The sequence below is a fragment of the Myxocyprinus asiaticus genome, chromosome 17 (assembly GCF_019703515.2).
Source record: "Myxocyprinus asiaticus isolate MX2 ecotype Aquarium Trade chromosome 17, UBuf_Myxa_2, whole genome shotgun sequence".
Taxonomy (NCBI): Eukaryota; Metazoa; Chordata; class Actinopteri; order Cypriniformes; family Catostomidae; genus Myxocyprinus; species Myxocyprinus asiaticus.
In genome coordinates, this window is record NC_059360.1 from 15,193,735 (window position 1) to 15,208,441 (window position 14,707).

The following is a 14,707-nucleotide window of genomic DNA, read 5'->3' on the forward strand; positions in this document are numbered from 1 at the left end:
AACAACAAAGATGCAGCATTCTCAATCTCTGTCTTGGGCGTGTTGCTGCCATCTGCAGCCATTTTCAAATGACAGAAAAGGCATTTGGTTTAAGTATGGCTACTATTGCACACAAGATGTAGACTGTGCACTCTGTTGAATGGTCTAACTAGTGTAGAATAAAGGGACCAATATTTTGATGATTGACGGGTCATTTCATCTATGGTCACATGGACAGAAAACAATGTTGAAACAATTTGAAATATCGAATTTTGCTTTGATATGCTTCGTAATTTTTTTGTTTCACAATATTTAGAAATTTGATATATTGTCCCATCCCTAGAAGAGGGGGTTGACCTCCTGAGACCCAAGCGTAACTGCTGTGTTCATTTTCCATTCCCCTTTTTGATTTGTAACTAGTAGCCCCTAAGAAACATGAAAAAAAATAAAAAAAAAATAATAATAATAATAATAATAATAAAATTATATATATATATATATTTTAGACCAAATAGTTTTCCTAAAAATTGATGTCCACATATGTGGACAGCGGGACTAAGTGTTAAAATTTTAAATAATACCAAGCTATAGAAAGTCAGATTTTTAAAAATCAAATTGCTTATGTTTCCAGAAGTGTTGGTTATTCATGTTTTTGAGATGTTACAGACATTACATAAGAAATTAGCATAATTAATTCTGATTCAAAGTAATGGCCAGCATCATCTAGTCACTGCCAACCATGTTAAAATAAAATTATACATTATTAATTCTGAATCTGTGTACTGATTACCATTGTCCCATGTCTGCCAAACATATCATCTGCAGCCTGAAAATGAACTTTTGACCGGATGTTAGGATTGAATGCACTTGGCTGCATAGGAAACCTATAGAATGCTCCCTTGCTCTCTATTTAGGGAATGACTTAACCTCCCGTGTGCTGTATGTCTGCACTAATCTCAGAACAGTTTAAAATGCACCTTATTTTCATCTCAACTCTGTGTAAAGCCTCTGAAAGCAACAGTTTTCAGCTTTTGGATGCATCCACTGATTCTCATAATGCACAGTAAATATAGGATATTTTAAGGAAAATTAGCCTATAGTCCACATACGTGGTCACTGTGTTTAACAGCGTGCCGTTTTGCGATAAATCAGTGAAATTAAAAAAATGGCATATCGGATGAAACTAGAGACTCTAATATTCTGACTCAAACTGGTTTTAATGTAAAAACTTAATGAGATTTCTTACCAGATGTAGTTTTGTTTCCATTTCTCCCAAAGACAAACTCAGCTGAGATCGGCGCCATGTTGTTTTGTCACATGACTCGGTGCATTGAAAGTTTAACCCTTTAATGACAGCCTAGATTCTCCTGAACTGAGATCAGTCAGTTTAAATGAATTTAAATAATGCATAGCCTTTAGCGAAGCCAAAACATTATGTCCACGCATGTGGACGCAGGGTCTCAGGAGGTTAATGAATGGCTAATAGTGCATTTCCCCGGGTCTTACTAATAATGTCTAAAGGCTAAATTACTGGTATTGCTTCTGGCCATGCTTACATCATGTTCATATACTTTCAGGTCCAGGCAAGAAGAAGAGCTCTACTCAGCAACAGTCCTCAAGAAAAGAACTGTGAAAGCCCTGTGGATTGTGGAGAGCAGAAAATTACCGAGCGTGTTTGTGCCATCTGTAAAAACATAATGCAGAGTTCAGAGATTATAGTGATGCATTGTAACTTTACAGTTATGAATACTATCATCTGCAGAATAGTATGATGATGATGTTCAATTAGTGCACTAACTTGCTAACCAATATTCAGCTGTATAATCTTATTTTTAATCTTATCTTATATTTTGTGTATTACTCATTTGGAGTTATTAAATTACAATGAATCAGTCCATGTTTACTGTATCTGCTTTTCCTGACTATTTAGGTAATGATTTACTTTTACATCTGAAAGCCACATGTGGTGCCTGTTTTGTTTCACTTTCACATCTGAATGTGAAAGCGGAGATTTATAGTAAAAAAAAGGACTTACATTTTGATCTGTTTGACCCACACCTATCATATCACTTCTGAAGATATGGATTTCTTTAGTTTCATTTATGTGATTTTTTTTGGAGCTACAAAGTTCTGATCACCATTCACTTGCATTGTATGTACCTAGAGGTAAAATATTCTTCTAAAAATCTTAATATGTGTTCTGCCGAAGAAAGAAAGTCATACACATTTGGGATGGCATGAGGGTGAGTAAATAATGAGAATTTTCATTTTTGTGTGAACTATCCCTTTAACAGTAATGGAAAGTCTTGGGTCTATCAACATGTCATGCAGTCATGTAGTGAGACTATGCATGACTGAAGTCTCTGATGATGATCCTCTGAGCTTTCCTCACACACACTGCCTCGTGTAGATGTCCTGGAGGGAGGGAAGGTCTCCGATGATGTGCTGGGCTGTTGGCACCACCCTCTGCACAGCAATGTGGTTGAGGGCGGTGCTATTCCCGTATCTATCTACAGTATCTGTCTATACAAGTCCTACCCACCAACCTTGCAGGGACCATTAGCTGGTCGCCACAATGCATGCTAAACCTTCTTAACAAAAAGACTCAAAGCAAGTGGCGGACATTAAATAATTTATTTCCCTATTCTTAATACATGCTTTCATACAAATTGGGCAAATTACCTGTACATCTATGTACAAGAAAGGTTATTACCTCTTGAAAGAAAACAAACATTCAATAAATGAGAAGCATCATCTCAATGAGAAAAGGAAGCATTTGGACAGCAAAGCTAAAATATGCAGTTATTTATCAGTTTCCCAATATCAAATCAACCTTTACTCACACAGCACCAGTGATACCATGAGAAAAAAGAAAGACAATTTTATAAAACAAACAAACAAAATATCTGATACATTGAAAGTGAAGAACGGAGAATTAAAACTTCTTGTTTATATGAGTTTTAAACAACATGGAAACCTACGTAAGAGTTTGTGTCCTTATCTAAAGACCATCTACAAGACTTCTGAAATGCAGCTGCTTAGGAATGCCACTCAAGCAGATGCTGTCCTGACAGAACACAACTGAAAAAAACTTTCTGGGATCAGTGAAGTAAAAAGTGCTAGTGGTAACAATAACCATAAAACACTCAGCATGTTTGAGACTAGTTTCTAACACAGTAGCTGTAAAGAGAAACAATACACAACATTGTGTTACTTGAAAGCCATTTTTAACAGGTGCAAATAAGAGACTACACTGTCTTCTATTTAAACAGCTAATAACGTTTTTTTTTTTTATTTTTTTTTTTTTATAAGGAGATGATTATTGTAGGAAGTATAAATGATGTATTATGTAAAAATGGCTGATTTGAATCCTTTTCATCTTTTTGATGGACAACTGTCAAGAAATGTCCAGATCATATTTTTGCAAAATCAAAAGAAAAAAAAAAGGAATCATATTTTGCTCAAAGCAAATGAATTTTTAGGACTATTAAGAGATTTTGCATTGTGACATTATTTTCATGACAATTAACCCTACTGAAAAGAATATCGGTAATTGAAATAATAGAAAGATCTTATTCTGATTACTGTAATGTGAAAAAAGAATATATTTTTTCAATTGTGAAGTACATTTAAAAAGTGCAATTAAAGTATACATCATGGTAGCATTTGTGGTGTTCAATTTAATTTATGCAGATTTTAATTGTGAAAAAAAAAAAAAAAAAAAAAACCAAGAATGAAATTTGTTCGCATTACAGTAATAAGAATTGAGTATTTGTGCCTTATTGTCATGTAAATAATGTCACATTGCAAAAAAGCTAATTTCCTTGTTTTCTTTGATTTTAGGGTGAAATGTGACCCGGACATTTCTTTGTAAAATTCCCTCTTACAGCCAACTTTGAACTGTTGTGGAATTTAGACTGTGAACTGTGTTTTGTGTTAATGGACATTGGTTTAGAATTGAATGGAGAGAAAGAAACGTGGCACAGTAGCCTTGTTTATCCCAAGACACTTAACCATCTCATTCACAAACTGATGATCATATGATATTAATGACATGAAGGCACTACGAGGATGTTTGTTGGTGGTGGGAAAAGAGACAAATCTGGTTAAATCTACTCCAGCACACATTTCTAGTCATGCGGCTTCGAGAAGTCTTGATGACTCAATCCTCATGTACCTTTAATAATTCATTTGGGTTAGACTTGTCTATCGCAGCCTCTAGTTTTCTGTAATTGACACCCAGACTGCTTTAAACTAAAGCATTAGCAGCAAACAGAAAAAACTGGCTTCATATTGTCTGTATGGGCACCAACACACTAATCAAACATAGTCAGCACACATAATTTAAGCTGATAGGTCAGTACGAATATCAATTTTGATCTAATGCAGGCCAACAGATCAAGTTTCGGAGCACTGCTCACTCTTCCCCCAAGCGCCATTTCTGGGACTCTTCCTGACGTGCATCTGGGTGGATCTGATTCCTCATGCCTCCCAGCACATTGGAAGTTGCTTCTGTTGCAACGATAAGAGGTTTAACAACAGCGGGAGGAAGCTGTCGCAGGACTCCACCCACAGCTCCCGTCATGCCCCTCTGTTCATGCTCACGTGTGGCAGTGTCATAAATGGTCAGGGCTGTGTCTGTTATGCCCTGCAAACACACACAGCACACAGAACTCAAGTCATTCTGAAAGTTTCTGCCACAGTTAAGTCAAAATAAAATGGCATTCGCAACCTATTTTACTTTACATACCTCTTTCACTACACTGTATGCCTTGGCTACTCCCTCTCTGAGATCCACTGGCTGATATGCTAGGCAGTAATGCGAGTACCGTTTGATCTTCTTGCATTCTTTCTCATCTGGCACTGGAGACACCATGTCATAAGCAGTTTCAGCAGCTGCCTGCGTAAAACATACAAAACAGATTCAGAGTCATTTATACAGACAGATAACTAGCATATGAACTAGCATTATAACCCTGGGTGACCTGTATGTTTTCTAAATCGCGATTAACGCATTTACCATTAAAGCATAAACCAGCAAAAACACTGGTGGGACTATGGTGGAGCCTTTGCGATGTGTCCGCCCTGAGTCATTACAGTGATAGACACCACAACAGCGATGGGAAAGGAGCTCTTTATGCTATTTGTATGTACAAAGCAAGACTTGTGACCGAAAGCAAGTACTTTGCAGTCTCTGTAATGCACAATTTAATTACCACAGAAGCAGGTAAAATATTAACTATCACAAAAACGCAGAATAAAACGTTGTCTGCACTGCTTTTCATGTTGAGATCAAGCGGCTTTGATGCAAATCATCAATACGGCTGCACAACGATGATAGTTTAAGAGATCTAAATGCCCATTGCAATGAATATGCAACCTATGGAGGGACTGGTTATTTCAATTAGTCAACCTCCCAGTTAGACTTTGGGAAATGTTTAATGTCACTTGAATGGTGCTATTTTAGTGCATTTCTATCTTTATACTGTGGAAAGCTTTGTTTGGAAAAAATTTAATAAAGCATTAAATTGTTACATATTGTTTTTGTTTTCTTTCCTAAAAAAGGAAATAAATGGAATTTGACAAAAAAGAAGTATATATAGAGTGAAATTTCAGCACTTTCAAAATCTGCTATTATTCGCGATTAATCGCGAATAAAAATTTTATCGACTGACAGCACTATTTTAAACTTAAACTTCTTTGGCTTAAAAACTTAGCTTGTGCCATCTCTCTTTAAAATACTGATAACTAATGACAAGAAAGGAGGAGCTTACCTGTATTGTTCGCACCATCCGATTGGTGAGCTCCAGGGCTGCCATCGCGGTGGAGGTTCCAAAGGAGGCAGTGCCCCGCTGGAAGCCACGTACTATTCTCCCATCCTTACGGTACTGCTCGATGGGAAGCCACACGAGATCCCTAAAACCCTGAACTATAAAGGGCAACATTGCACACCACTTAGAAATCTCATTAGATTTGAGAAGTTCAAAAGTATTTGGAAAATACAGTGGCAAGAAAAAGTATGTGAACCCTTTGGAATTAGCTGGTTTTCTGAATTAATTGGTCATAAAATGTGATCTCATCTTCATTACAAGTATAGACAAACACAATGTGCTTAAGCTAACAACACAACTATAATATTTAATGTCATTATTGAACACATCCCATTAAACATTCACAGTGCTTTGGAAAAAGTGAACCCTTGGATTTAATAACTGGTCAATCCTCTTTTGGCAGAATTAACCTCAACCAAGCGTTTCCGGTAGCTGCAGATTAGACCTGCACAATGTTCAGAAGGAATTTTGGACCACTCTTCCTTACAGAACTGCTTCAGCTCAGCCTTATTCTTAGGATGTCTGGTGTGAATGGCTCTCTTGAGGTCATTCCACAGCATCTCTATTGGGTTAAGGTCTGGGCTCTGACTGGGCCACTCCAAAAATTGGATTTATTTTAAGCCATTCTGTAGTGGATTTACTTTGATGTTTAGGGTCTTTGTCCTGCTGCATCACCCAACTTCTACTGCACACTAACATTATCCTCTAGGATATCTTTATTATCTTGGCAATTCATTTTTCCCCTCGATGATTGTAAGTGGTCCAGCCCCCATAGAGGCAAAACAGCCCATAATCATGATTCTCCCTCCACTTCATCGCTAGGATGATGTTTTCATGTTGGTATCCGGTGCCCCATTTACACCATATGTAGTGCTGTGTGTTCTTCCCAAACAATTCAACCTTATCTGCATCAGTCCACAAAACATTTTCCCAGCAGTGTTGTGGAGTGTCAAGGTGGTCTTTGGCAAACGTCAGGCACGAAGCAATGTTTTTGTTAGAAAACAACCTTCGTGGTGTTCTGCCATGGATACCATGCCTGTTTAATGTTTTACGTATATTAAACTCATGAACAGAGATGTTAACCAGTTCCAATGATTCCTTCAAGTCTTTAGCTGTCACTCTAAGGTTCTTTTTTTTACCTCATTGAGCATTCTGAGGTGGCACACCCTTTGAGACATCTTGGTTGGATGGCCACTTCTAGGGAGAGTAGCCACAGTACTAAATCATGTCCATTTATAGACAGTTTGTCTAACTGTGGACAGATGAATAGCTAAGCTCTTCAAGATAACTTTGTAATCCTTTTCAGATTCATGCAGAGCAACAATTCTTGATCGTAGGTCTTCTGAGATCTCTTTTTTGCATGGCATGGTCCATGTCAGCAGATGCTTCTTGTGAATTGCAAACTCAAAATGTTTGAGTGCTTTTTATAAGTCAAAGCAGCTCTAACCCACACCTCCAATCTCTTTCATTAATTGGATGCCAGGTTTGCCAACTCCTGACTCTAATTAGCTTTTGTTGATGTCTTTAGCCTAGGGGTTCACTTACTTTTTCCACAGCACTATGAATGTTTAATGGGATGTGTTCTATAAAGACATGAATGATTATAACTGTTTGAGTGTTGTTAGCTTAAGCAATTTGTGTTATTCTATACTTGTGACATCAAATTTGAGCAGAAAATCAGCTAATTCCAAAGGGTTCACATACTTTTTCTTGCCACTGTAGCAAAAAAATAGAACAAACGTATTTATTCATTTGGAAATGGAAGAATAGAGGGAAGTCTATATTGTATGACTGTGATATGCTTACCTAGCTGCACAAGGGAATGTATGGGCCCCACTCCTCCCAAAAGACCTGGCAACTGGTTCTTCTTAATGTCATTAAGCCACTCGTTAATGGCATATGAAAAGAGCTTGTCAACACCCAATAATCTGGAAAAAGAAGAGCACATTTCCAAATATCATCTTAATAAATTGACTAATATAGTCTTGTAAGAAAAATATAGAGAACAAATGTTTTTTAATGCATATTTTTTTATGCTCTTACCCTTGTCTGTAACACAATCGGCGTAATTTTAGCTCTGAACAGTTCAGCTGTGTCAGTCCAATCACAATACCAGCAAATGTGCCCTGAGAAATATGATCCTAAGATTACATCCAGATACTATATCTTAAAATCATTTATGAATCATATACACTCACTGAGCACTTTATTAGGAACACTATAGTCCTAATAAAATGCCCAACGTGGTCTTCTGCTGTTGTAGCCCATCTTCCTCAAGGTTTGACATGTTGTGCATTTTGAGATGCTATTCTGCTCATTATAATTAAACAGAGTGGTTATCTGAGTTACTGCCACTCACTGGATGTTTTCTGCTTTTGGCACAATTCTGAGTAAACTCTAGAGACTGCTGTGTGTGAAAATCCCAGGAGATCAGCAGTTACAGAAATATTCAAACAAGCCCATCTGGCACCAACAATCATGCCAAGGTTGAAATCACTGAGATCACATTTTTCCCCCATTCTGATGGTTGATGCTAACATTAACAGAAGCTCCTGACCCGTATCTGCATGACTTTATGCACTGCACTGCTCCACACAATTGGCAGATTAGATAATCACATGAATAATTAGCTGTACAGATGTTCCTAATACAGTTCTTAGTGAGTGTATTTACTAATTTGTGTAAATGAAATCAACAAGCCACAACACTGAATCAGCTAATTCTGACCACAAAGATTTGAAAGGTCTGTATGCACAAGTAATTTATATTAGACCCAGGGATTTCAAACAGGTGAGAGAAGGCTTTGGAATCTTACTTAGGCCACAAGGAACTATCGAGAAATTGGAACACACCCTAGATCAACATTAGCTTAACATAATGCAATAGTTTTTGTGAAAAAAGACAGCGAATGAAGTACGATGTCAGTGGGAGTTTGTAGACAGCACACCTGCTCCATGGCCATGTGTTTTCCGTGGTAGTCTAATCGAATTGGCACCTCTGAGGTGAACCGGAACTCTCTGGAAAACATAATACAAGCACAAGAAATTTTGATTTGTTGTTATTGATCAGCTCATACCTGAAAAACTAGAAGCAAGGCACATGTAATGTAGATGAAAAGATTGGTTATGAATACTGAATACTTCGGTATCACGTTGAAATCATTTGGGTCAAATTATAGGATCTGTGCACTTAAGCTTTACAGTGTAAATGCAGCCTAATAGAATTGCCGCCGTTTATTATGCTGTTAATATAAATGAAACAACAATATTTGACAAGAAAAATAGAAAATCACTTACGGCCCTTAATTTCTTTCTTTTTTATTAATTTATTCTGTTTAATAATAATTTGAAGGCTATATGCAATTGTTTTATTTTGTTAATATTTATATTATTATTTAATTAAAAAAAGGTCTGTCTTCAATAGAATATTGTGGTTTCAAAATTGGCATAGAGAATCGTGAATTTCAATGCTACTGGTATTGACTAGGGCTGGGCGATATGACGATATATATCGTGGTGATGAAGTTTCAACCGATGGAGATTTTGCTATATCATGTATATCGCGATATGTAAATATCCATGTGCGCAGCGCGTGCGTATCTATCGGTGGCTGTGCTTCACGTGAGACTGAAACCAGGCTTGAAAGGGGAATGAGTTGCAGCTCACCTGAATCATCTCTTTAACATGCCAAGTTTCGCTTGACTACACCGCACATCAGTACCTCTCCATCATTTGATGAATTATTACAGATGTGATCAATAGAAATCAAGAAAATGAAGGGGAGCTTGTTGTAAAAACAGGTGTGACATCTGTGGTGTAGGTTCACAAAAACTGACACAGATTAGAAAAATGTAATCTGTGCAAACTGTGTTGTGCGACGATAATCACTTGTGGTAATACAAACAATCTGTTTTACCACCTTAAAAATGAAGCATGCTAAAGAATATTATGAAAGCCAAGATGCGCTCCGCATTAATTCCTTTTTTTTTTTTTTTTTTTTGCAAGAAGTGTTTATAAATATTTTTGAATGTATTTTCTTCAAGATGTGTTATTTTCGTTGTGTATTTTTTACTAAAATTATATAATATTTTCTTTGTTGCTTTGCTTTGAAAATATCTTGAGGAAAGTTTATAATACTGTTGGTCAAAAACATATCAGACCGAAATGTGGCATAATGTGAAATTGAGTAATATGGTAAGGTTGACTTAAATCCAATGTTTATTTTATTTTTAACTTTGACTGTTTGTCAAGTTCTACATAAGGAGAAAATGATATGAGGAAGTAGTTTTCACTTAAAAAGTATTTACTTCACTGACTGGATTTTCCAAAAATAGGCATTACAATATGGTTTTTTATTATGGTAACCGATTTTTATTGATTTTCCGGAAAAAAATAACTATAATCGCGATATATACCATTATCGTGATTTAAAATGACTCGTATCGTGATATAAGATTTTGCTCATATCGCCCACCCCTAGATCGACTACTGAAATGTTGGTATTGTGAGAACTCTACTGCTTCCTGTCACACACCTGAAGAATATGGGCTGGTCTGTGAAGCCAGCCTCTGTGTCAGTGGTGTTGTCTTGGCTGCAGGTGTTGATGAGGCTGGGACTGCTGCGGGCTTGTGTTGGCACAGAGATGATGGGTGCAGGGTCCTGACTCGATCCACTGTTGAACTTGGAAAAACTACAAGAAACCTCAGGGCCAGGGGGCTTCTTCATTGAGACGCAGAACGCTACAAACACAAATCAACTCAGAATTACAATGGTGAAACAGCTTTCTTTTGCAGATGGGAAAATTCACTAAACAGTTGTGCCATTTATGTGAGCAGTATTTCAGTGCTTATTCTTATCCACTAACCACCCGCAGTACAGTTTAACCAGCCATGAAATGCACTGAAACAGTCCTGCTTTTCAATTAATTAATTGTTATTCTTTTCCACACAAACAAGCATTCTAAATGAGGCTTATTATGGATTGTGCTTTATTTACTAAAATCAGTGCTCTTCGCCTGTTGCAAGTAACATTGTGCTTTTAATTCCTTTAGTGAAGCCAATGCACACAATTCATTCTTAAAGAATTTCCCCCAGAATATTTGACTTTTTACTGATTGTTACCTTCCTGCTCTGGTGGGGAAAACAGCTCGACATCTGCTGCCAGACTGCTGAGGAAGTCCTTTAGAAAGAACAGAGCATCCTGTACAAAGAGAAAGAGTAATCTGAGGGGATGAAAGACAACTAATCAAATACCATAGTAGATATAGAGGTGTCCAAGAGACCACAATGAAATCTGGAATTCAAAATCTAATTTGTGGAAATAAACAGAATGGTTTAGGATTGATGATGTAGAATGAATAAAAAAATACTGGTAACACTTTACAATAAAGTTTCATTTGTTAACATGAACTAACAATGAACAACACATTTACAGCATTTATCAAACTGGTTAATTTCAGCATATAGTAATACATTTTTAAAATCAAAAGTTGTACATGTTAACGTTAGTTGATGCACTTTGAACTAACAATGAACAATTGTATTTATATTAACTAGCATTAAAAAAAGATTATGAAACGCTGTAAAAAATATATAATATATTGTTAGTACATGATACTTAACTCATTAACTAATGTTAACAAATGGAACCATATTGTAGTGCTACCAAAATATTTAAGATTCTGCAGGGGCCAGATGGCTTTGCCACTGAATTTTTTAGATCTTATGCTGCAGAACTGGCTCCACATTTGTTAGAAGTTTATACAGAATCATTAAAGAATGGAAAGCTTCCGCCAACCATGACACAAGCCCGGATCAGTCTGATTCTTAAAAAGGACATAGATCCAAGCGAGTGTAAGCACTACCACCCAATTTCCCCGATTCAGCTAGACGTTAAAATATTGTCAAAAATTTTGGCTAACCAATTAAGTTATGACATCTCTTATACATATAGATCAGGTGGGGTTTATTCGGGGCCGCAGCTCTTCTGACAACATTAGGCGTTTCATCAATATCATGTGGTCAGTGGCGAATGATCAGATTCCGGTCGCTGCCATCTCACTTGACACCGAAAAGGCGTTTGATATGGTAGAATGGGATTATTTTAAGATTTTGGAAATGTATGGGTTCGGGAATACTTTTATTGGATGGATTAAGTTACTTTATAGACACCCGGTAGCAGCGGTACAAACAAATGGATTAATTTCAGATTATTTTACTCTGAATAGGGGCACCCAGCAGGGTTGCCCTCTTTCCCCGTTACTGTTCTATCTTACCCTGGAACCATTAGCAGCTGCGATAAGAAAGGAAGATGATTTTCCAGGGGTGGTGGAGGAAGGTATGACGCATAAGCTTTTGCATTACGCAGATTATATTTTATTATTCGTCTCCGACCCCACTAGATCTGTGCCTTGCCTCCACAGAATTATTAATTCCTTTTTTAAGTTCTCAGGATACAGAGTCAGTTGGTCTAAATCTGAAGCTTTGGCTCTGACAGCATACTGACTAGTAACGGCTTTTCAGCCGGGCACCTTCCAGTGGCCCAAACAGAGCATTAAGTATTTGGGTATTTTATTTCCAGCAAATTTGTATTTTTTTAGTTAATTTTGACCCCTTAATAAAAAGGTTTTAGAGCAATGTGGGCAGGTGGGCTTCATTACATTTATCTATGATTGGTAAGGTTAATGTTATTAAAATGAATTGTATTCCAAAATTCAACTACCTGCAACAATCTCTCCCTGTGATGTCCCCCTCTCTTATTTCAAGCAATTTGATAGCATAGCAAAGTCCTTCATTTGCAATGGGAAATGTCCCCGATTACATTTCAGTAAGCTGCATAGGCTGATTGACAAAGGTGGGCTAGGCCTACCCAAGATTTTGTTTTATTATTATGCATTCGGTCTCAGACATTTGGCTCATTGGTCGCTTCCACCTGAGAGAGCCCCTCCCTGGTTTTGTATTGAACAGGAAATTCTTGCCCCTATTTCGCCATTGCAAAGCCTTTCAATTAAACTAACCGGAGAAGTTAAGTTACACCCCATTATCTCGCATTTGCACTCGGTATGGACAAAAGTGTCCAGATTGTTTAAATCGGCTATTTATCTAAATGTTGCCTCGAGCTTATGGCTGAACCCACAATTATGTATTAATAAGTCCCCTTTCTGCTGGTCAGAGTGGATTGTGAGGGAGGTTAATATACTCGTTGACCTACAGTATATGAGAGCGGAGTGCTGAGATCCTTTGAAAATTTGGTTCAACATTTTAGGATTCCCAGATCTCAGTTCTTTAGGTATTTACAGCTACACCACCTGCTCTGTACTATTTTAGGAGTAGCATACACCCCCCTAAAGCGGCAGACACTCTGGGAGGGGTGATTACTGCTTTTGGAAAAGGTCATGAGGCATCAGTGTATTACTCCCTGTTAATTCAGAGTCTGGGGGATGGAGCTTCAACTTCTCAAGAGATTATGGGAGAAAGATTTAAACCTGGTATTGGAGGAGGGAGTGTGGGCTTGGATTCTAAAAAACATCAAGTCTACATCTAGAGATGCAAGGGTGTGTCTGATGCAATTTAAGATTTTCCATCGAGTCTTTTGGACCCCTTCTAGATTGTATAGGCTTGGTCTTAAAGACACACCCACCTGCTGGCGATGCCAATCAGAAGACGGGGACACAACCCATGTTTTTTAGGGATGTGTTAAGATCCAAGAATTTTGGTTGAGGGTTCAGAGCTTTATGTGTGATGTATTGGACACTCAATTTTCATTTTGCCCCAGACTCTGTATCTTAGGCGATGATATTGGGGATCATTAATATTGGGGATTGTCATTTAAAAAGTTGGGTCCTAGCTGGAGTTATGATCGGCAGATGAATCATCCTCAGGGGATGGAAGTCGGCTGGGGCACCCTCGTTTCGGGAGTGGTGTGGGGAGATGGGTGGGGTGGCGGTATTCGAGGAGATGATTTTTAGAAGGCTGGGAAAATGGGATTTGTTTGATAGGAAGCGGGGTGGATATTTGGCTTTTTTGGAGGGTTCTCGGGGAGGGGCAGTGGAGAGGGATTTCTAGTTTAGATGTGTATGTGCATTCTTGTTGTTTTTTGAAAGTATACTTTTTTTAATATTTTTTTATTTTTATGTTCTAATTGTTGGTGACCACTGTAGTGTATGTTTGTCTTATGAATGGAATCAATAAAATTTTTTAATAACAATAAAAGATTCTGCACTATTTCTAGGTCAGTGTCAGCTCGAGTACATGATGTCATTGAAGGAAAAGGGGAAAATACTAAATAATAAAGAAATTATTTACAATGACAAATTTTTTAATTGATAATAGAATTTGAAATGAAAATACCCTAACCCTAACCCAAAATACAAGCATTTTCACTAGTGCTCTGTGACTTTCGAACCCCAATGTATCTACTGATTTTTAATTGGTTTTCTAACAAAAATAACTATATGATGACATTACAGCATTACTGCGTCATGGCAATGAAGTTGTAAAACTGGAAATAACTTTACACAGAAAAGATTAGCAAGCAATTTGATCACACTAAAATCATGTTAACATATACTGTTTACATTTCATGGTTATACTTTTGAAAGTATGTTTAGTGAGTATTTTAACATTTACAGATTGGCCCCATTCACTTCCATTGTAAGTGCCTCACTGTAACCCAGAAGAAAATTACTTGTATTGAACCTGGAATATTCCTTTAAAATTGAGTGGAGGTGTGTGTTCACAGCAGCATTTTTATATTGTTCTGTACCTGGTCAATGTTCAGACGGAGAGGCATTAGAGAAACACGCAGGCAGCACTCCTGTGGTGCCTGTCCAGCTTCTGGAGACAAGTGCAGGGCTCTGATGGTTAACTAAAACATAAAAGACAATCCACACTGATTTCA

The 14,707-nt window shown here is 37.3% G+C and overlaps 1 protein-coding gene across 2 annotated transcripts in view; it reads right to left on the reverse strand.

The window, feature by feature from the left end:
- Positions 1-3,685: 3,685 nt before the first annotated feature.
- The window catches only part of LOC127454853 (autophagy-related protein 2 homolog B-like), a 47,018-nt gene continuing 35,996 nt past the window's right edge, over positions 3,686-14,707 (reverse strand). For both annotated transcript variants that reach the window (XM_051722322.1, XM_051722321.1), the window contains exons 35-43: positions 14,573-14,674; positions 10,930-11,008; positions 10,344-10,548; positions 8,758-8,827; positions 7,854-7,936; positions 7,617-7,738; positions 5,754-5,908; positions 4,730-4,879; positions 3,686-4,627 (exon numbers count right to left, since the gene is read on the reverse strand). In XM_051722322.1, the coding sequence (XP_051578282.1) occupies positions 4,397-4,627; positions 4,730-4,879; positions 5,754-5,908; positions 7,617-7,738; positions 7,854-7,936; positions 8,758-8,827; positions 10,344-10,548; positions 10,930-11,008; positions 14,573-14,674 (1,197 nt within the window). In that variant the 3' untranslated portion in view covers positions 3,686-4,396. The remainder of the gene's footprint in view (positions 4,628-4,729; positions 4,880-5,753; positions 5,909-7,616; positions 7,739-7,853; positions 7,937-8,757; positions 8,828-10,343; positions 10,549-10,929; positions 11,009-14,572; positions 14,675-14,707) is intronic.